The sequence below is a fragment of the Lycorma delicatula genome, chromosome 7 (assembly GCF_047948215.1).
Source record: "Lycorma delicatula isolate Av1 chromosome 7, ASM4794821v1, whole genome shotgun sequence".
NCBI classification, from domain to species: Eukaryota; Metazoa; Arthropoda; class Insecta; order Hemiptera; family Fulgoridae; genus Lycorma; species Lycorma delicatula.
Genome location: NC_134461.1, coordinates 32,200,544 through 32,225,604, shown reverse-complemented (window position 1 = coordinate 32,225,604; position 25,061 = coordinate 32,200,544). Strand labels below are relative to the sequence as shown.

The 25,061-nt window shown below is 31.2% G+C and overlaps 1 protein-coding gene across 1 annotated transcript in view; it reads left to right on the top strand.

Annotated features, from left to right (window-relative positions):
- The window catches only part of LOC142327352 (uncharacterized), an 80,031-nt gene that overhangs the window by 26,817 nt on the left and 28,153 nt on the right, over positions 1 to 25,061 (top strand). The window contains exon 4 of the mRNA XM_075370322.1: positions 24,436 to 24,524. Coding sequence (XP_075226437.1) covers positions 24,436 to 24,524 — 89 coding nt within the window. The remainder of the gene's footprint in view (positions 1 to 24,435; positions 24,525 to 25,061) is intronic.

Here is a 25,061-nt window from a genome sequence, read left to right as displayed (position 1 = left end):
ATGTTAATATAAGCCAATAAATTATTTCATAGTAATTGAATAATCGGTGAGCTTTAATGAGACCTTTAGTAATGCATAATATTTGCTGTGAATTTAAATGTTTATGTAAAAATATAAAATTTCTGCTAATTTAATTCAAAATAATATTGAAAATATCATGTTATACAGAAAGTTCAAATAGTAAAATTACAACAGGAAAAGAAATCATTGGCGTTTTCAAGGTTGCTGAAATAGCTTTTTTTTGCTAATTTGTACATCGCAATCTGTTCAATTAGTGAACAATAAGAACCCCTCCCACAGCTCAATGAGATGGGGATGATTTGTACATGACATGTTAATGAGATATTGTCTTCAGAGATTTAGGCCAACCGTTCCTGAGATGTTTGGTTAATTAAACCCCAACCACCAAAGTACATGGGTATCCACTGTCTATTATTCAAATCTATAAAAGTAAAACTAGCTTTTACTAGGATTTGAACTGCCAAATATAACTTCAACACTAGAATTTTAAAATTCAAGAATGGATGATGAACTAGATACCAAAATTATAGATAAAATTCCTTTGTAGGGGTTTTAGATGTTAGAGATAATTGATTTTAATGTTATAATTTAAAAAATCAAAATGGCTGATCTAATCTGGTCAACATAAACATCAGAGAAGAGTTAAGATATTCATCACTGTAACAATTTCCATAAATTCCTTTCCAATGTAAGGTAACTTTTTATCACCTGCAAAGTTATTGTTGACATATTTGCAATGCTTATGGTCACTTTCAGAACCATTATCACCATTTCCAATAATCAAAGTACAGTTCGATTGAAACTTCCATTGATACTATGTATTATTATTAAAATGAATATTACTTTTTAAGCTCTCAAGATTAAAATAATGGTATATGTTGACAAAAAATTACCCTTGATATTTTATTACAAAGTTTTTAAAGTGATTGCATTTATTTTTTTTGTGTGCAAAACAGAATAAATGATAGCAATGTGATTACTTTGCAATGATCAGTCCAGCTTACAGAGATCACTTGATAAGATTCATGTTTACAAGACTGATGCATGACTTCCAGGTTCAGGGGCTACCTGGAAAATATTCCTAAGTTAACTTTATTTTTGCTATGTGTTTGTGTTGCCCACACACGTAAAGAAGTTCTTTTTTTCAGTTTATATCTGTAATTTCCGTATACATGTCAGTTACAAAGTACCAAAATAAAAAATGAAGATTGATTTTTAAACTAGCAGCAATCAATTAAAATATCTTGCTAATAAAAAACTTTTTAATATTTTTAATGCCAGCTGTTTGGAAATTAATAAATTTAGCATGTAGAATCCGTGGTAATGTTATCTTCTTTTAGTGAAGTACCTCAATCTTTGTTAATTGTATTTTAAGAGTAAATTTTTATAACATAAACTGATTTATATTTTTATTATATAAAAATGATCAATATTATACTAAAATTGATTTATCAGTATAAACAGATTTATACTGATGTATTTGTTTATAAAACTGATATATTATTTATAAAGATTTACCACATCAGTTTATTTTAAGTAAACCTAAAAACTTATAGCAGATATGTTAAGTAACAAAAAAAAAAACGTATAAAATGAGAATTTTTAAATTCAGTACACAGATTCATTAGCTATGAATATGAATTTTAAGAAAAGTTATGGTGTTATAATATGGAGTTAAAGTTGATGAAGCACCTTATGAAATGTATTTGGAGGGTACTTCATATAGAGATGTGAAACATGGACGGCAATCCCATACTGGGGCAGCTCCTGCTGCTGAGTCCGTCCTGGATGATTGAAGCCTGGCAAGCTAGAACAGAAAGGTAGTATCCGCATCCAGTGGCTCCCTCAGTGGGCCGGCTAAGCCTGCTGCTCTGGCAGGGATGTTGGCATCCCCCAAAGATCCCATGTTGCGGCAGCCAGGGAACTTCTGTCTTCTTCCATCTTCTTCTTCTTGGTCTTCTCCAGGTGGTGGTCGAAGATGAATTGAAAATTCACTCTGTTGGAGCCTGAGAGTGGTGGGGCTGTAACGCTGCTATGGTTGGAGATCTGCGCAGTCAGCTATGTACTGGGAGTGACGCTTGTGCAAGCACATACATGTACTGTATTCGCATTGACATCTGAGCTATTACCATTGCCATCTGCCGATATTAAGTATATATGTGGTAACAATGTATATGTACGGGCCAGTAAAATTTGCATATACATTCATAATAAAATTCAAAACTGAAAGCAATTTAAAATGAAATGACAAATTATTAAAATAATTATATTTTAATGTAGTTATGCAATTTGAAGATACAGGATACCACAAAAATCAATTATTGGAAATTAATAAGATATTGATATTAATAAGTTTAACTGAATTACTGTGTTTTGTTGGTCTTTATTTAATATAATATTATGTTAAAAAATGTATTTATGATTGCGTTTTTTATATTTGTTCTTATTATATCCTAAAATTAGGTAACTTATAAGTTAAACTCTTAAATATATGTTGTTTATTTTTTTTATTTTGGTACATTATAACCCAATTTATTATACAAACATGGTCAGTGTATAAGCCAATCACATATACAGAAACCACAGTAAATCCAAAATGTAAAATACAAAAACATTGTAAAATAATTTTTAATGTACATATTAAAAATAAATTCAAACTTTATTTACAATAAAAATCAATTTTGAAGAAAACATATCTATAAAATAGGAAATAGATTTACCATAAAAGTCAGAATAGTACTCTTTTAATATTAATTATTAAGTTTTTATTTTAATGAAGGATGGATGAATTCAATGTGCTCTTTTGGCTACAACATAATAGCGTATTGAATTCATCAGATTACACTATTTTTTGATACTCATACAAGTATTAAACATACTTTGTATTGCATATATTGTACTTATAAAATGCTTGTGTGAGTATCAGTCACAATACTGTTTCCACTTGAATATTCTTTTAAAAATCAGACCAAAATTACAAAAGAAAGCGGGCTCTAAGATTTTATGAAATGTTTTTAAAATTACCAATTCATATCAGATGAGCATTATCTTGACAAAAGAAGTTAAACTGTAGTACTGAATATTATAAGACTGTTATAGAAACTTATAGTTCCCTGGACCATAAATTTGATATTATTCTTATTGTAAATTTTTCTTATGTAAATGAATAGTCTGAAAATTGTGCCTTAACAATGTGAGAAATTTGGTGCTAACTTCATTTTTTAATTAAGTAAACATGTGAATTACTCTTCTGGATGATTATTGATTTAGGTTTACATGTATTTTGGTAAACATAATATATTTACGGTATTTCTATGTATTTTGGTACATGTATTTTATTCATTTTTTTTTAAGTTTGATATTTACTTTTTTATTTAGCTTTAAAAATAATATATTGTAATTTATATTAGATTTTTTATTCTTAATGATATTTTATTTTTAGTGCTTAGTTTTGTTTTATAATTTGTATAATTAAAGTAATATTTTACATTTGAGAAATGTACGAGTATTTTAACTTATGTTAAAGTTAATTAATAAAATCAATTATTAAAAAACTATGTTTAGTGTATAATCTGTTTTTACTAGTTTTATGAAAAGTGATTTATATTTATTTATTACAACTTAAGAATTATGAATTGTATAAAGATTGTGTTTGTAATAAATTTTCCTATTTGTATTCAGAAAATAAATAAATGTTATATAAATTAGCTAAGATTTTTTTGCTGCTTCCAGTGAGGAGAAATTAACAGTTCACTCTTATTTTACTTAGTCACAGCTATTACTTTAGAAGGTCACGGACATGAATCCTAGTCAGTCTTTGCATTTTTCATTACTTCAAAAATGTCCATACCGTACTCGGACATGGATGCTCACTTAAGTTTTAAGCTTATTTGATGAATTGATGGTTAACAAAGGAAACATTTGTTTAATCACAGAAATAGAATAAAAGGATGGATGTATTATATGTTGAACATTATGAAAAATTTTAAGTCAACAAAAATTCAATTTTGTTTATATATATATATATATATATTTCATTGACAATTAATTAACTAAGTACTAGAAGACTTAATTTTATTTACATAAATGGCAATAAAGTTGTGTAAAACATATATGATTAAGACAAAACGCTTATGTATTTAGTTTATTTAAATAAGTAACTAAAATTACATATATGACAATTTTTCCATCTGACCATGAAATTTATAAAATAAAAAACAGGTATAAATAAAAAAAAACCATATTAACAAAATAGTATTTACGAAAATAAAATTCTGCTGATATTCAGTGATGTTTCCATTTTTAGGATCTTCCTTTTGCGAGATATTATTTTATGAGCTATTAATTATTAAGCCACTCTCTTAAGCAGTCTAAGATTTCTACTGTTGTTTGCTTGAAATTTTAATGATATATGATTGTCGATCTGTTAATTGACTGAATTGTATGACATTTTGAAAGATTCCAGATATATAAGTGCAGTTCTCTTGATTTGGGGGCTCATAGGAAACTCCCTCTATGAATCATAAGACCTTGCCGGTGGTAAGGAGGCTTGAGTGCTCAGTGATACAGAGTAGCTGGTCTGAAGGTGCAACCATATTGGAGAGGTACATGTTGAGAGCCAGACTGAGGAATGATTCCTGAAAGAGGGCAGCAGTTCTTTCAGTAGTTGTTTAGGGTGTAGGTCAGGAGGACTTCAATGGCCATATCAACATCACTCAATCTTGTGAGTACTCTGCAGCTAAAAACAGTGAAAACTATTTATAGTATTTCAAAAAGCTTAGCAATAGAACCATTGTAATCAGGATAAAATCAAAACGTAATTGACGATTTTTAACGATGATGATGATGTAGAATGTGTATACAAACAAATTGATTAAACACATAAAAGGGGATAGAAATTTAATAATTGTTGAAGATTGGAATGCAAGTATTGGAAAAGGAAATATTGTGGGTGAATATGGGCTGGGCAAAAGGAATGAAAGAGGGGACCGATTTACTGAATTTTGCACAGTCTATTTTGCAAATAGACTGAGCATACAAGAAAGTTAAGGAGAATTTTGTGGTACATAAGTTAAAATCTAGTTATATGTTAAAGATGGTAAGCCAATTTATAATACAAAAGAAAAGTTTGAATGGTTGGTTGGAATATATTGAGAAGTTATGAGGAGGAAATTAGTTAAAAACTGGTGTTATAAAGGTAGATACTGTGATCTGAATTTAATATAGCATTAAAGGATTTGAATGGCAGAAAGGCTCCTGGAATTGACAGGATACCTGTAGATTTACTGCTCAGCGCAGGTGAGGAAGTGATAGATAGATTATACAAACTGTGTGTAATATTTACAAAAAAGGGGAAGTTCGTCAGATTTCAAAAAGAATTTATTGTCATGATACCAAAAAAAGCAGGAGAAGAAAAATGTGAAGAATACAGAACAATTAGCTTACAGAATTTAACTACCCATTAGGGTAGGAATTTAACTACCCATGCATCAAAAATCTTAACTAGAATTCTGTACAGAAGAAGTGTTGGGTGAAAACCAATTTGGTTTCAGGAAAAGCATAGGGACAAGGGAAGCAATTTTAACACTCATATTAATAGTAGAAGGGATATTAAAAAAAAATAAACCAATATATATGGCATTTGTAGACTTAGAAAAGACATTTGATAACGAAGATTGGAAAAAAATTTTCAGCATTTTAAAAAGTTTAGGGTTCAAATATAGAGATAGAACAACAATTACTAACATTTACACGAACCAGACTGCAACAGTAATAAAGAACATAAAGAAGCCATAATAAAAAAGGGAGTCTGACAAGGATGTTCCCTATCCCTGTAACTTTTTAATCTTTACATAGAACTTGCAGTAATGATGATATAGTAATTCTAGCCGAGAGTAAAAAAGATTTAGAAGAAGCAATGAGTGGCATATGTGAAGTTCTTCCCAAGAACTACCGCATGAAAATAAACAAGAACAAAATGTGGTAAAAATAATGTAGATGGACCACTGAATATAAAAATAGGACAAGAAAAGACATGGAAGTAGAAGAATTCTGTTATTTGGGAAGTAGGATTATTAAAGATTGAGGAAGCAGGAGAGATATAAAATCCCAAATAACACAGGGAAAAGGAGCTTTCAGTCAGAAATGTAATTTGCTTACATCAAAAATGAATTGAACATTGTGAAATTCCGATCGTCCAAGTGAAACTTGGACGATCGGAGTACCTGAGAGAAAAAATTAGAGGTTTTGGAAATGTGATGCTATAGGAGAATGTTAAAAATCAGGTGGGTGGATAAAGTGACAAATGAAAAGGTATTGCAGCAAATTGATGAAGAAAGAAGCATTTGGAAATACATAACTAAAAGAAGAGACAGACTTATAGACCACATATTAGGGCATGCTGGAACAGTCGCTTTGATATTGGAGGGACAGGTAGATAGAAAAAATTGTGCAGTCAGGCTACGTTTGGAATATGTAAAACAAATTGTTAGGGATGTACAGTGTAGGGGTATACCAAAATGAAATGACTGGCACTAGATAGGGAATCTTGACGAGCTGCATCAAACTAGTCAAATGATAAGACAAAAAAAAAGGAAACTGCATCCATTGTAACTATTTACTTCCATCGGTCGCCAGATCAGGATTTGTTTTTAATTTTAACATAATAAACAGTATAGTGTCTAAGGATTAAAGAACTATTACATGTAAAATATATCTGCCATTAGTCGGCCTTAAACTATCATGGTAATGTTATGTTATTTTATAAAATATTTGTATGATAAGTTTTAAATTGCTATATTATATACATTTTAAATGTAGTACATTTAGATCTAGAAATAATTGTAGAATTTTTCTATTTTCACTTCCTTGTATGAATAGGAAGTATTGTGATCGTGAAAAATATTGGTTTCCAGATTTCAACAGAAATATCCATTTTACTAGTTTTGGCATGCCATATATACGTATGTTTCTTGCATAACTCAAAAATGATTAGCCGTAGGATGTTGAAATTTTGTATTTACCTCCCCTACCTCCCCTTTTGATTGCAATCAACTGAACCAAAAGTATCCAAAAAAAAAATTGTATTTGGAATTTTCCTTAACTGCAGTAATAAGCCCTCATTGAAAGCTTTTCAACAATATATCATAAGTGATACTTATTTTCATTGGTTCAGAGTTATAGCCAAATAAACTCTTAATTAATGAAATATTTGAATCTCACAAGAGGAAAGCACATCGGTTCAAATCAGACTTCCATCTCCTTTTTTCTTCTTTTTTTTTTTTATTTAAATGTATTGATTTATTAATAATTATTAACCTCTGATTGTAAAAAAAATGTTATGATAAATAATAATTCAATAATAACAATAAAAAAAATATATATGAAAAAATATCAGAAGTTATTAATGAAATAAAATTTTATGTTCTTTTCATTTAAAAAAAAAGTGTATTGTAATTTAATAGGCGTAGAAGGAAGTCATGTGGTACCCACATCAGATTTTTTGTTATATAAAACAAAAAAATTAATGAAAACTATTTAATAAATATATTTGAACAGAAGAAGAATAAGAAAAAGAAATAAAGGTGATGTAAAATTAGAATAATTGATTAAAGTAGTTTAATGTTTTAAATAAACAATAACATATATTCTTTTGTGTAGTAGTTTTTGTAATTATTTGGTTAAAAGTCCATCTTCTGAAACCATCAATCTATTATTTTTTTTTTTAGTTATATTTTTTTTAATATATAACCAATTAATACAACACCGTAAAAAAATCATGTCATAATTTTTTGTAGTAATATGTTACTAGTAGAAATGTTTTTAACTTGAATTTAAAATGTTATGGGCCTTTGCTAAATTTCTTTGGAGTACTATACTTTTTATTATATGTAAGTATTTTTCTTATTTATTTTTTTGGAAAAACATTTTATTTTTATTTTATAATTTGTTAACATTAAAATTATAGTTAAAATATAGATGCAAATAGAAAAATTTTTCTCAAACTGATCATTTTAGTTCAATGCTTGTTATATTTAAGCAAATGTAAAATTATTTTATTGTCATCAGATAATATTACTGCTGCATGTATACATTATTCCATTACTGTAAGGTTATATATAATGTGAAGAAAGAAAAATGTTAGGTTAGGTTGACGCTATGAATAAAATTTAAATGGCATTTATTTCTGTGGTCATAGCCACCAAAGAATGTCACCAGTACCAGTAACTTAAGTCATTTATGAGAATGGCTTTATTAAACAAGATGTCAGTTATTAAAACTGCAGGGTGCAGACCCTGCAATTTCCAGTTAACTCGGTAAGATGTAACAGAACTTTACATTGTTAGCGTAGAAGTGATTTTCTTATTTAAGAGACCTAATACTATTACTATTATTAGATATCATAAATTATTTTAATAAATTACTAAACTCAACATATTCATTGTTTACATCATATAAAACAGTTTTCTGCATTTAGATCTGCTTAGCTTCATTCTTTTATCACTTGCTTACGAGTTTCGGAACCACTTCATTATCAACACTTATTGTACACATAAGTGAAAAACTATCAACAAGTGGTAGTAGAAGCAGTACTAAACATAAAAACCATAGTGATGTTACCAGAAAAGGTAATAGTAATTATTATCTTAACAACACTAATATAAAACAGACTTTTTTCCTTTTTGATAAATGTGTTGTAAAATCGACAGCTTATGTAAAATTACACACATACATATTATATATATTATAATGTAGTGTTAATTTCCTTTTAATATTATAATTATTTTGTTATAAATTAGAACTACATTATATGTATTAAGCATTTTAGCAAGAAGCCAGTCGCTCCAGATCACAAAAAAATTACTGAGTGTATTGCATGAGTTTTTAGAATTTAATAAATTTGGTATGGTTTGTCTTTAAAAAGATAGCAGTAACATTCATTAAATGTTCTTGTGTTGATCAGTTAGTCTGTAAAAGTGATGAATTTATAAATAATTGGTTTTAAAAATTATTTTGAGTGTATTTCTTTAAAAATTGTTATAGAATTTTTCATTTATTCTTTATTAATTCCCTCGTACCTTTTAGTTTCTGAGCCGAATTACTATTTTTATAAGATTACAGTATCATACTTTATAGTAGTACACAGATAGATATATAATATATCCTTAAAGGTAACTATAGATTTCCTTATAACTATATCCTTATGTTATAGATTTCTGAGAGCTGAGACAACATGGTTGTTGATATTCAGAAACATTAAGCTTTGTTTTGCTTGCATCAATAAAGATAAACTAAAAATATTTTGTTTTAATGTTATGTTATAATTCATAATAACTTCTTTAGCATTTTTCACCTGGGGATCGTTAGGATATCACTTTGCTAACAAGGATGCCATCATATTATTTTTAAAAAAAAGAAACAAGCATTAACTTTGAAAATATAATTGTAATTACTTTTCTATTTATTTCATCAAAGTAACTGGAGTAAAGAAGAATAATGAAATGTGACCAAAAGAAGATTATTGAGGAATTAAATATGTAAGACAAGACTCTGTTAATAAAGAAGTTGCAAAATATTATTATTTAAGAGTGAAGTTACAAAGGATGGATAGATAAAGAAAACTTGAGATCAGAAGCAGACTCATACCCAAGAAGACTTTTATACAGAAAAGATTCTGCTAATATTAGATATGTATCCAAAAACAGAAGGGTGTTCCAAAAAATATTTGTATGAACTGTAGCATTATAAGGAAGGAAAACGTGAACAAAATGAATGGAGGCCTTTAAAATACAAAATCAGAATGTTTTCAAACTAGTGAAAAATCTGAAATGAAGATTTTCTTTCTGTTTTAATAATCTGCCTATTTTTCACTGTCATAAAGTATATTAAGCTTTGCGCAAACATTTTCAAGAATTTCTTTCTAATTCTTAGATCAATATTTAATATTAACAGACTTATTTTTTTTTTCAAAAATCTCCTTGATTGTGCCAGTTGTTTTAATTACTACCTAACCTTGTTCATCCTTTGCAATTTTACTACCTAGTTATGATGACCCATTCAGAATGTCTTCCAATTCATTTTTTGTTTCTGCCAAAATAACAAACTCATTAGGGAAACTCAACATTTTTATTTTTCTCCAAAATAATTACTTCATTCCAAATATTTTACTTCAGTTACTACATTGCTTTTTCTGTACAGAAGTTGAAAAGCAATAGGGACTGACTATATTTTTTCTTGCATCTTTTTCTGAAGCAGATGTGCAAATGTCATCTAGGTCTCTTTATCCTTCTTAACTTATTAAAGATTTTATAAGGCAAGAATAGCCTCTCTTTTTTCCATGTTTTTCAAAAGCCAGATTGTACATATTCCATTCATCTAAGCTATCCTATGAGTTCTTTAAATGCATGAGATATTTAACTGTTGGTGAAGCTCTCACAGTAATCTGTTCTTGCTTTCTTTAAGAAAGAAGCAATTACACTTTTACCAAAATCTGTGGAAACTTCTCCAATCTCATAAATTCTATGTAGTAATCTATATGGTCTATTCAGCACTGTTACTTTTAACAACTGTTATAATTTTAACTATATATGATATCCAGCCCTACTACCTTATGAGGTAACCTAGGACTTCAGATACAGTAATATTCCATTATTTGGAATGTTTATTTTTTTGGGTTCATAAAAGAAGTGGATTTCTTTTGTCATTTGGGGCCTGTTTTTTTTAATGCTACTTCCAATTTTTCATGTCTCACATTACATTCTATAGAATTTGTAAAGTAGAGTGTTTGTGTTTTTTTTTTTGAGATAAGTACTTAGTGTATTTGATTTGTTTTATAAAGAACACTAGCCTTCCATTTTTCACTTTGTATTGTTTAATTTTGAATAAAAATTTTTAAGAAGTAAAAAGTTTGAAAAATTTTCATGTTGTTTCTGCATTACATTTGTCGTAAGTTTCTGTGAAACTTTTTGTTTACTCTTCAACTCTTTATTATTTGGCAAAGTATTTTCTATTTGCAAATGCCCTTTATACATAATATTTTCCTTAAGTTTTGTTGTTGGAGGGGGTTACCTCAGTTTAAACCTGCAGTACATGCGTTACGCGGTGTTTACACCACATATTAGATGAAATATGATATAAATAGTTTTTAGGTTTTATGCACTTGTCTTTCGGGCCTATACATTCGTTAGTTATGTGATAAGCCATCATAATGGGCTAGAACGCAAGCTCTGGGGAATGTACTGGTCAAGGAGGAAGTGAAGTAAGCAAACGTGATCTACGTCCTCCTGACCAGTGGTGTTTACACAGCATGTAAGTAAAATTCAATCCTGTTTTTACTAAATGCCTTCATTCTCGTGTTTCCTTATTTTCTTATACTAGTTTGTTAGTTACTGTCTATCTTAACTTTTTTTTGTTTAACAGTTTCATTTCTTCAAATATTGTTCTATATTCCTTCATTAAGACTGTGAATTTTACTCGTTCAAGAGTTTATTCTGTTGTTTTATTATTTTTTATTCCTGTCCGATTCTAGTTTTCATTGTAATCCTTTTTTCAAGCCTTTAAGCCCCAAAAACAATGGAACTGAATGGGATCTGTACTTAAAATACCTTTCTTTTAAGTTTATTTTAAACTTTAATTTTCCAAATTGAAAATCCCTTTTCATCAAGTATTATTGTAGATAACATGTGAGAACTTTTTAAACAGAAAATTCCATAGAACCCAGTTTAAGAATTAAAAAAAAAATTAATTTTGTATAATCTCGTATATTGGTAAAGAAGTCAAACAGTAAGATTCAAATTATTTTACAAAAAAAAATTATTTAGTAATTATACAATAAATACAGTATAATTTTGATGATAAAAATGTCATTTGATCATCAAGAGGGGTCAACTGGGACCCCAATTTTTTTACTAAAAATTTTGATATTTTTCTCAGTTATACTTTTAATACTTCATAATTTACGGTAAAAACATAATTTAATTAAGAGGGTCAAATCAAAGCAAAATTTTTCACTAAACATTTTTATCTTTTCTATTAATTGTATTCTAAATACTGCATAATTAAGTGATTAATATTTAAAAACCTTATTTTATACAGTAAGTTTACGAAAAAAAACAGTAAATTTGAGCTATCACTGTAAGCCCTAAATTTACTCCCTACAAAACCTACAAATCTTTTGTATATAATTTGTCTCAACCAAAATTTCTGAAAAATTCTTCATTAACTTGGAAGTATTTATTACATTTTAATATAGTGTTTATTTCTACACTGGTTTGCAGATTTTTCCCATGTTACTGGCTTATGCCAGCAATCTTTCATAAAGTTATTAAAAAATTTCTTTATTTTGTTACACTAAATTTTTAAATTAATTTATCATAATAGTTATGAAATTTTGATTTTTTTTATGGTCAGTTGCTAGTAATACATGTACATGTCAACAGAGTGCAGTGAAACATCATCTGATGTTCAACTTTGTTGAATAAACATTAACTAGTTTATTAAATATGACTTTACGATAATAGATTTGAAACCATCTTACGGTGAGTATCACGCGACTCCCTCATCTTGCATCCCCACCAGTCGTATTCTGCTGCAGCGCGGAGCGAGTACGGCTAGTATATCACCATATCCATCATTAACTACGCATCAGAAATCTAATAGCCCGAACACTAATATAGTATTTTCAGTAGTTAATTAAATTACAAAAATTGAAATCAAAAGTTTTAATAACCCAACTTAAGTTATTTTATGTACCCGATAAGATTATCATTCTAAAAAATTATAAGTGTTTTCACATAGATTTCACGATCGAACTACTTCATTCTTTTTGTTTCATTATTGAGTATTTTGTTAAAAAAAAAAACAGCATAATTATCATTTATATTATCCAGCTTAATTGTTATTTTAAATAGTGTTTACTATTTCAAGACGTTGCTACATCATGTTTGTCACCGCACACGCAACTTTTATTTTATTAATTATTATTATTTATTAATAAAATTTCGACCAGCTTAGATTACAGTTTTATATCAATCGGACGTGCAGTCTCTAGCAGATCTTTAATTGTGTAGGTTAAAATGAAAGTAAACATCTTCGGAAACAATCCAGAAAAATGATTTATCGGGTGTATAATTATTAAAAAGAACTTGTGCATAACAAACCTAATGCTATTATTAAAGAAGTTTTTAATGCAACGCAGGAAGTGATCGCAACCATGTGTGCTGTATCAGTGCGTACTGTACAGAATGTTTGTCGTGATATTAATGAAAATGCATCAGCCAAAGGCAAATTATGCGAACATTCTTTTGAATCGCCTTGGAAAAAATTCCTCATACAAACTGAGTAACCGATCTGGACGATTTTAATATAGTTAGTCGTTCCAGTCAAGATAGAAGAGAGTATCCGTTATCGTGTAAAATTAGAGACATTTTGAAAAAATAGTTTCCCGGAAATGTGTATTCCATGTGGAAAATTTTAAGACTATTAAGGTTCCGTTTTCATAAGTGTAGTGACGGGAGGAATTTTTTTATGGAGAAGTCTTAACATTGTTCTTGCTCGGGTAAACTTTTTAAGGAAAATGCACGAAATTAGACAAACAATAATTCTCGACTCAATATAATTTACCTAGATAAAACTTGGGTAAACCATAATCATTCCAGGAAGTACACCTGGCAGAATTCAACAGTAGACCAGTAGCGGCCTTAAGATCTCGGTTGGGAAAAGATCCCGTTTAATTATAAACCACGCTGGCTGCTATGAACATTATTTTATAAAAGACTGTGTTATTGTTTATCGGTCGAAGCATACGGGGGACTTCCATCAAGAAATGAACAGTGATGTATTGCAAAAATGGTTCGGAAATTTGTTGTGATCTTTGGAAGAAGGCGGTGTTATCATGATGGATAACGCCAATTATTATTTTGCGCTTAAGAAAAAGTGTCGGTGACCAAAACAAAAAAAAGGCGGAAACTGTTTTATGGTCAGAAGAGAAGAAAATACTACACAATCCTTCGCATACAATTTCCAAATTACTGTCTATTAATGAACACAGAGAAAAATACAGACCGTATGAACTTGACAACATTGCAAATGGTATATGAAATAGTTAACTACCGCTAAATCACTGCCGGTATAACCCAATAGAACTAATTTGGGAGCAGATAAAAGGTGAGGTGGCAACCAGAAACATTACATTTCAAATAAATGACGTAAAACAGTTATTGGGAAATGCCATAAACCGCGTAACAAAAATGACGAGAAAATGTGTTAGTAACGCAGAAATCCCTCAAGTAGAAGATCTTCATAAAGAAGGATTCTGGGACGATCACTTACAATGCATTGTATTGAACTTACAAGAAGATGACAGTAATGAAAATACGACAGATTTATCAGCTGATGAAGACTTAACAATTTATTTCAGGTGATATTGACTTTTCAGATTATAATTTATTTAGATTTCATGTAAAGTTTTACGAATTTTTCAGTTTTAAAATCCTTATTTAAATTTAGCCGTAAGAAATGCAAGTTTTTTAACGTATGGGAAAATTAGGAAAATGTTTTATATAAAATAAGAAGTTTCAGATGTGGGATAGTAATTTATGCGCACCAGAGTAATGTAATAAATATTTTGTTAAAAAATACGTAAAATAAGCTGACAAACGTTGGTCTGTAAAGAGAAAAGCAACAAATAGTATTGTACAATTTATTACCGTGGTAGAGGGAGTGAGGAGAAACCTTTAGCAGCGGAAGGGGAAAGAGCGCATGACCTTTACCCACATGATGATTTCAGATCTGTAAGAGGCATTTGTCTGTTTTTATCTGTAATAGAAGTTACTTCACACCCATAGAACCCTTCATGAAATCTTCAAGTAGTATATTTTTTTTTTTTTTTGTCTTCAGTCATTTGACTGGTTTGATGCAGCTCTCCAAGATTCCCTTTCTAGTGCTAGTCGTTTCATTTCAGTATACCCTCTACATCCTACATCCCTAACAATTTGTTTTACATATTCCAAACGTGGCCTGCCTACACAATTTTTTCCTTCTACCTGTCCTACTAATATTAAAGCGACTATTCCAGGATGCCTTAGTATGTGGCCTATAAGTCTGTCTCTTCTTTTAACTATATTTTTCCAAATGCTTCTTTCTTCATCTATTTGCCGCAATACCTCTTCATTTGTCACTTTATCCACCCATCTGATTTTTAACATTCTCCTATAGCACCGCATTTCAAAAGCTTCTAATTTTTTCTTCTCAGATACTCCGATTGTCCAAGTTTCACTTCCATATAAAGCGACACTCCAAACATATACTTTCAAAAATCTTTTCCTGACATTTAAATTAATTTTTGATGTAAACAAATTATATTTCTTACTGAAGGCTCATTTCGCTTGTGCTATTCGGCATTTTATATCGCTCCTGCTTTGTCCATCTTTAGTAATTCTACTTCCCAAATAACAAAATTCTTCTACCTCCATAATCTTTTCTCCTCCTATTTTCACATTCAGTGGTCCATCTTTGTTATTTCTACTACATTTCATTACTTTTGTTTTGTTCTTGTTTATTTTCGTGCGATAATTCTTGCGTAGGACTTCATCTATGCCGTTCATTGTTTCTTCTAAATCCTTTTTACTTTCGGCTAGAATTACTATATCATCAGCAAATCGTAGCATCTTTATCTTTTCACCTTGTACTGTTACTCCGAATCTAAATTGTTCTTTAACATCATTAACTGCTAGTTCCATGTAAAGATTAAAAAGTAACGGAGATAGGGAACATCCTTGTCGGACTCCCTTTCTTATTACGGCTTCTTTCTTATGTTCTTCAATTATTACTGTTGCTGTTTGGTTCCTGTACATGTTAGAAATTGTTCGTCTATCTCTGTATTTGAACCCTAATTTTTTTTAAATGCTGAACATTTTATTCCAGTCTACGTTATCGAATGCCTTTTCTAGGTCTATAAACTCCAAATATGTTGGTTTGTTTTTCTTTAATCTTCCTTCTACTATTAATCTGAGGCCTAAAATTGCTTCTAGTTAAACTAATTGTTCTGTATTTTTCACATTTATCTGCCCCTGCTTTCTTTGGTATCATGACTATAACACTTTTTTTGAAGTCTGTCGGAAATTCCCCTTTTTCATAAATATTACACACCAGTTTGTATAATCTATCAATCGCTTCCTCACCTGCACTGCGCAGTAATTCTACAGGTATTCCTTCTATTCCAGGAGCCTTTCTGCCATTTAAATCTTTTAATGCTCTCTTAAATTCAGATCTCAGTATTGTTTCTCCCATTTCATCCTCCTCAACTTCCTCTATAACACCATTTTCTAATTCATTTCCTCTGTATAACTCTTCAATATATTCCACCCATCTATCGATTTTACCTTTCGTATTATATATTGGTGTACCATCTTTGTTTAACACATTATTAGATTTTAATTTATGTACCACAAAATTTTCCTGTATGCTCCATCTATTTTACCAATGTTCATTTCTCTTTCCACTTCTGAACACTTTTCTTTAATCCACTCTTCTTTCGCCAGTTTGCACTTCCTGTTTATAGCATTTCTTAATTGCCGATAGTTCCTTTTACTTTCTTCATCACTAGCATTCTTATATTTTCTACGTTCAACCATCAACTGCAATATATCGTCTGAAACCCAAGGTTTTCTACCAGTTCTCTTTATTCCGCCTAAGTTTGCTTCTGCTGATTTAAGAATTTCCTTTTTAACATTCTCCCATTCTTCTTCTACATTTTCTACCTTATCTTTTTTACTCAGACCTCTTGCGATGTCCTCCTCAATAATCTTCTTTACCTCCTCTTCCTCAAGCTTCTCTAAATTCCACCGATTCATCTGACACCTTTTCTTCAGGTTTTTAAACCCCAATCTACATTTCATTATCACCAAATTATGATCGCTATCAATGTCTGCTCCAGGGTAAGTTTTGCCGTCAACGAGTTGATTTCTAAATCTTTGCTTAACCATGATATAATCTATCTGATACCTTGCAGTATCGCCTGGCTTTTTCCAAGTGTATATTCTTCTATTATGATTTTTAAATTGGGTGTTGGCAATTACTAAATTATACTTCGTGCAAAACTCTATAAGTCGGTCCCCTCTTTCATTCCTTTTGCCCAGCCCGTATTCACCCACTATATTTCCTTCCTTGCCTTTTCCAATCCTTGCACTCCAATCCCCAACTATTATTAAATTTTCATCTCCTTTTACGTGTTTAATTGCTTCATCTATCTCTTCGTATACACACTCTACCTCATCATCATCATGGGCGCTTGTAGGCATATAGACGTTAACAATCGTTGTCGGTTTAGGTTTTGATTTTATCCTTATTACAATGATTCTATCGCTATGCGTTTTGAAATACTCTACTCTCTTCCCTATCTTCTTGTTCATTATGAAACCTACTCCTGCCTGCCCATTATTTGAAGCTGAGTTAATTATTCTATAATCATCTGACCAAAAGTCGCCTTCCTCTTCCCACCGAACCTCACTAATTCCTACTACATCCACATTTATCCTATCCATTTCCCTTTTTAAATTTTCTAGCCTACCAACCTTTTTTAAACTTTTAACATTCCACGCTCCGACTCGTAGAATGTTATTTTTTAATTTTCTGGTGACCCCTTCCTTAGTAGTCCCCACCCGGAGATCCGAACGGGGGACTAGTTTACCTCCGGAATATTTTACCAAGGAAGGCGCCTCCATCATTGCTATTTGAAAATGCAGAGAGCTACATTTTCTTGGAAAAAAAGCAGCTGTAGTTTTCCATTTCTTTCAGCTGCGCAGTACTCAGAGGACTGAGTGATGTTGATATGGCCGTTTAAGTCATTCTGACTCACGCCCCTAACAACTACTGAAAGAGCTGCTGCCCTCTTTCAGGAATCATTCCTTAGTCTGGCTCTCAACAGATACCTCTCCGATATGGTTGCACCTTCGGTCCAGCTACTCTGTATCCCTAAGCACTCAAGCCCCCTCACCAACGGCAAGGTCTCATGATTTATAGAGGAGGTTGTATATACTTGTGTGGAACATTAAACTTTTAATGCTTTTTTGACCATATATTATGAAAATAAAATCTCTTCTTTACCTTATAGGCCATAATAACTTATTAATATAAACATATATTCATAGTTATTCAGAAATTTGTTTATTCTTGTATAATTCAACATGATTGATGAACATAAAAAAGGTTTAGAGTAATCGTAAAAGTTGTAGATGTTAATATCGTGCTTGTTTTTTTATCGAAGGTACATTTTCAAAAAGTAAAATGCATTGATAGGTTAATGGTTAAACAGACGACAACATATGACGGTTTTTTTGAAGTGAAAACTTCTTTAGGTCCGTTGTGTCAGAATTTTTTGTACATACGAATTATACGGGAACATAGGGAAAAAATCGCTGAATCGTAATCAAAATCTGTAACGTAACGCAAGACTCTAATCTTACATATATATGAAAGAGAAAAAGGCATAGATCGAAAATATATATACGCATATATGAGTGTATAGGTATAATATGTAGTAGTAGAGGATGGAAGGTGGGAGAAAAAATTGCCGGTGATTCACAATAATTCTCCCTCTCTATCACTCATAATAATTAAAAAAAATAATTGTTTAAATTCAGTGTAAGTGTAACATATTATAATATTTTCAACAACTAATTTATATGCATTAAAAAATCATTAACCTTAAAAATATTGTCTGTAAAGATTACTTTTTATTGTTAAAATATTACTTTATATGAAATATTTTGGTCCTGCAATTCTGTGGGGGCGAATTTTGCTCGCGCTTATCTCGAGAACGGTGGCCGCCAGACGTATGGGACTAGGACGTATCGTTCCGGCTAGGACGAATCGTTTTCGAGATACGACCTTTTTTTATTTAACGAAAGATATGTCTGAGAAATCCCGTTTCTTATGTAAAATATAAATAAAATAACATCAACTGTCAGTAATTAGCTATCATAACTATAAAAAATTAAAAATCCACAACACCTGCTTTCTCTGAAAGTAATGATTGATTGATGCAGAACATCATTATAAATTTACAGCGTTAACTGAGTAGCTGTTAGATTATAAAAACCAACAATAATTTTGAAGTTTGAATCATAAATGATCATTGCATATATTACGAGTAAATAATGACCAATAATATACACACATATCGCTGAAAGTAATAATGGCCTACATCGTCATCATAAAGTTAAAATTAATCATGCTGTTTGCAGTTAAAACCTATGTTTTAGTATGAAGTTTTTAGTAAATCAACTGTTTCAACAGTGAACAAACATTCATCATTGAAAGTAGCCTTTCTTTAATGCATTCGAATAAACCCGTGAAAAGAGACGTGGGGGTTCAGTAGCTAATTTCTTTGTTGTAATTTTGGGAGCATCTCAAACCCGAGACTACGAATTTTGCAGTAAATCCACTCTTTCAGCGTGAAAATTTAACTACAAACAGGGGATAATTGTAGAAAACACACGTTCAAATTGGTTCTAGGGATTAAAGGTTAAAGTGGCTATTGAATATAAACATTATGTGCTACTTGTAATATATATTAATTCGCAACGATTGCGATCCCATACAAGTTTACACTTCGGCCATGCAGTCTTATGCACACATATATTTTTTTTTTTAATATTAATTGTTTAAAAGGGCTCATCAGAAAGTTCAGCTTGATAAAGAAAACAGAAGATTTTTCAGAATTTATTTTTAAATTTTTAATGTTGTCACCTTACAATCGGATACATTTAGACCAACATCTTTGCAACATTTTAATATCCTCATTAATGCGATTTGTCCAATGTTTAAAACAAGCGACTGTCTTAGATTTCGCCTCATCATTTGAAGTGAATCTTCCTCCAACGAGCCAGTTTTTCATGTTTAAGAAGAGGAAGTCATCACTAAGAGCCAAATCCAGCGAATACGGCGCTTGTGGAATAATTTCAAAGCATAGCTTACGGAGTTAAATAGTAACGACCCGAGATGTGTATGCAGGCGTTTTATCGTGGTGAAAGATTTTCCTTTTGTGGCCAGATGTGGATTGATTTGCAAGGCATTTCTCCCGCCACCACCCCATTCGGTCGCCCTAAAGCATCAAGACCGAATGTCTGTGCCACAAACAGCTACTGAGCCTCGAATCAGTTTATCGACCAGTGTCCTAACTAGCTCCTAGAGCTAACCTAATTGCGTAAGCGAACTAAGCTTGGTGCCACACACCACTTGCTTCGTGTCCCACCGCTCACTTATCATATATTCTAGAATGGGTAGGCGCAACCCATCAACTACTAAAATATATATGACATTCAATAAATTAAATTTATCACGTCAAGACAGCAATTCGCTGCCACGTCTAGGTCGCTGAATGACAGCAAGTACCTGTCCACCAATAATAAAGCGCTTGGAGCTTTAATTGGCTGATAGCCACCCATAACTCTCGGGTAGCTTCCCACACCAGTGAGGTAGGAGTCTTTCCCTTAAATAAACTACTGACGCCGGTTGAACAAAGCAACGGCATCAAAGAACACCTACACGGTCCGACAATGTGGCCAGATGTGAATGTTAAGCCTGGATAGCACCCTTCAATCGAATCAGTAGTACTTCACGGTGATGGTTCTGCTTTTTTTCCAGATAGTTTATGAGCACTGTCACAGAATTAAAAAAAAATCATAGCCAAGACTTTTTCTGAAGATGAAACAGTTTTCGTTTTCTTTAGCTCACTTTTACCCAAACAAACTGTTTGGACTGTTTTTTTGTTCTGTGACGTGTAATGGTGAATCCGTGTTTCATCTACTGTTGTAAAGGTCGAAACTCAGCGGAATCGCGTTTTAATAAGTCTAAAGTTTAAGTCGAAGCGTTCAATTGAATGTGTTTTCGGTCGACTGTTAAATGCGCACCTATCGAGTGAAAAGCTTTTTCTTACCCAAAACATCGTGTAAAATGTAGTGGATATGGTATAAAAATATTGATATGTTTGCAAAATCAGCAAGTTCGCATACCTTCTATCGGTGATCATTTAATATGGCTTTGTGGATTTTGCGATGATTTCGTCGGTCGTATATATTTTTTTTATTTCCTAACGTTCATCATCTTGAATAGATTTGATGTACTACCTCGTTTAAATTCAGCACACCACTTTTTTACAATCGAATACGAAGAGGAAAAACTCTTTTTTTTATGTCCGTCGGGGTTGATCCTTTTAAACAGAGAGATATTTTTATAACAGTTAGAACTTCAATTCTGTCTATTTTTAAGAAAATGTCAAAACTTTGCAGTACCCCATCTAAAGGATTATACTTGACAAATATTAAAGTCATTTGGCCGTAATTTTCCCCATCCGCGTCGGGCGAAAACTTTCTGAAAGAGCTTCTTATATTGTTTAATAAAATTTATGGTATTGATCAACTTGTGTTATGTTTTATAGGTAGCTTTTACACAAAGAATTTAATATGTTAAAAAAAAATTAAAATAAACATATGAACATATTATCGCGTGTTCGCGGCTTAACCAGAATATTGAAGTACTAACAGATATAAATGCTTATATAACTACAATTTATTAATATATCACATAGAACATAAAAATAATACAAATCAATAATAATAATAATAAAGATTATTAAAAATAAAGATTCATTAATAATAATTTATTAATCAAAATAAGAATCTATTTATTAATAATAATAATAAATTACACAAAAAATAGTATTTCAATACTAATTTCAATAAATAATTTGACAGCATTTATTTAAAGGTAATTAAATCATAAACACCTGAATACAGTCCAATTGACTAAAAACATTATAATGACCGCTAATATTAACACCTTTAACAAACTAGTATTGCATTAATAACAATTCCATTTACTACAAATACCTTTACTGTTTTACTATAAACTACCCTGAAAATGAATAAATTTAATACTGTCTCCTTCACTTATCGTCTCATTAATAACTCGCCGAACAACTTCCTGCATTCACCCACTGTCCGCACCGGAATGCTTGTGACGAACAACTTCACACATTGGTACTATACGCTACTAACGCTGTCTCACAATCGCGACGAAGACACCTCGCAGCACTCGCTTATAGTCGCTTCATATTTATCCTCCCGCTGGTCCGAGCAGTATTTATTTATGTAATCTGTTGAAGCGTGAGAGAATTCTCATCGTCCCTTACATTTTCCCGTGAATTACTACTCCGATCCAGTAACCCTTCTCGTCGAACAACAGTTGTTGGTGTGCCATTGACAGTATTACAAAGAACGACTGTTAAACGGACCTGTTAGCTTGAGAAAAAGACCTCTTTAAGAACCCTTCTGGATTCCTTTCATAAATATTTTCTCATGCTTTCTTCTTAATTAGAAGCAATCTTAATTAGTTATACTGCTCTTGTTACAATAAATTATTTATCAGAATGTCAATCCGTAGAAATATACTGATTTTATAAGTAACCTTTTAATCTCTGAATATGTTTAATTATGGCCGGTACAAGAATCCTATGGAAGAATCTTTAAATACACTGTCTATAAAGACAGAAACAATAGGGATCGGCTATCAAATGACTAATTAAATTTTTAGTCCAACCCAGTATATGATATATACAGCTTTTTTGACCAAACGTTTTTCTAATCAGTGTTAACAGCAGTTATCGATTATAATTACGTTAAACGTGTCAGGTTGTGTAATGCCAGAGGGGCATTAGTTCCGCGGGAGGAAAGGAGATTTGTTGAAGTTCAAGAAGAAATAACACAACGATGAATTTTTTTATAGTAGCTGTAAAAATTGTATCGGAAAAAGATCGTTTTTCTCCCTTTAAGAAGATTTATAAACTTACTCGGATGTTAACAACTACTTTTCATGAATTAATCATAACTAAAATCAGAACGCTTTTCAGTTCCACCAAATAATTGTTAAAAAGTTCATTTTTCCCATTCTTCCAATCATTTTAATTTAATTTAAAAATAAAAAATATATATTATGAACGATCTCGCCTGAAGACCGTTAACTCATTGTGGTAGATTTTAAAGCGAGGTTGGACTGTATGTTCATAGGTGATGAATGAAGACAACGCCTTGTTGCTTGTTGAATAATGGTTTAACGAATTGTCGTCTTGACAGTTAATGAAATGAATTGTAACATAACATATAACTTGACATATAAACATAAAAGACATAAAATTAAATACAACATTAAAGCTAACATTCATCCGAACAAAGAATGGAGTCCATCCGGACTGAGTATGACGTGATCGCCTTGGATCAGATTCGAGCGCCGAAAGAAAAAGTCGCTACCTCATAATGACCACACCCTGTGGTATTTTGACGTAGGACATGGCGTGATCAGATCGCCTGACCAAGCTTACCGTGGAGACTTTAGCCCTCACTAGGTAGTAGCACCCGACGGCAAAGTGGAACGTAACAATATGTAAAGATTAATACAAAGAAATAGACTGAAATAATTTAAAACCACTCGAGAAGTGATCAAAATAACTTTGTGTGTCGTTACTCTTAAGTTTTAAAAGTGTAGTATTCGTGTAGGCTGGAAGGGGTATTATTCTAAACAACAGCGTCGTCTATGATGACATGAATGCAGCTACCATGGAACACCTTCTCACTCCATTCATTAATCTTCTTTTTTATTATTGGGCAACTTGTCAAGGAGGTTGAGATCTGTCGTCAGAAAAGCGGTGTGAGTCACAACTGTTTTTATCACCCTATGAAGCAAACCAGTTTGCTTCTCTTTTTTCTAAAAAATAAGTTTAGCAGCTGTCTTTTCATGAGGCTGTAAAAATACATATTCTATATTTATATTATTTTATTTATTTTTTAGGAGAAATGAAAATCTTTTGAAAGGTTTTCCCTCCATCAAAGCGCTTTGTTTTTCCCCAGGCCGGATCACTTTAGCATTACTTCAGTCCGGGTGTGCTGTCTCTTGGGCTAAGCAAAACCTTCCTGTTCATAGCATCTTTCTAGCCATCTAGGGCTCGCTAAGCACCTCTTCTTATTACCTCACCAGACCCGATCGACATAACCCGAAACTGAGTCCCAAGCCGTCAAGATTGCCAAGACAATACCTTTCTGATTTCTTCCTCCGGAAAATGAATGTAGTATCCGACAAAGGAAGAACTTTTTATTACGAGTGAAACAGGTTGATAGCACTCTTTTTCGTCGATGTTCGGGAGAAATTATGTAATGATTTACAGAGGCAATGTTTGTGAGCGTGGCCTTGGAGCGCTGCTGTATTGACAAGGGTTAAGATGATATTTTTCATTTATCTAGAGAAATTTTCCCTTACCCTGAATAGAGCGCCCTTCGCTCCAGAGCAAAATGCTAGCTCTCATATAATATTATAATAATATTTTAAATATTGAATTCAAGAAGTAAATAATTTGATTGTGTTCAGTTTTTTATAGCTCAATGAAGATGGCATATCCATGGCAGATTTCTCTAGATAGTTTAAATCCTAACCTAACTATCTTCAACAGTAGTCAGGTGACGTATTTTTTTTTTTTTTTAATAAACGTTGTATTTATTTATTCTATTATGAAAATAGTTTTAATTTAAATTAATTTCCAAGTAGCAAGTCTATTTTAATCGTTTCATTAAATGTGGATGAACAGACATGAATGAAATTTACGTAACATAATGCTAAATAAGTAACTAAATTACCGTATTTATTCGAGTACCCCCGCCACCGAATAAGCCCCGCACCTAGATTTTTCGGACCGAAAATCGAAAAAAAATCTAGTATATATTGGTATTTTAAAGTGCAAAAGATATGATAAAAAAATACGAAAATATTCAGAAAGTAAAGCATTTAATTCGTTCATTTAAATTATAATATTAATATTACATTAATAATTAATTACCGTAAGTACTAGTTTCAGAATCAGTAGGCCAGTAAAACGAAAAGAAAGTATCTTGTTGAAAAGGATCATTCCAGTACACTTTTTAATATGGGATTTTATTTTTAATTATTCACCGTCACTGTCAATGTCTGTAGAAGAGTTACCGGCAGTCTCCACGTTG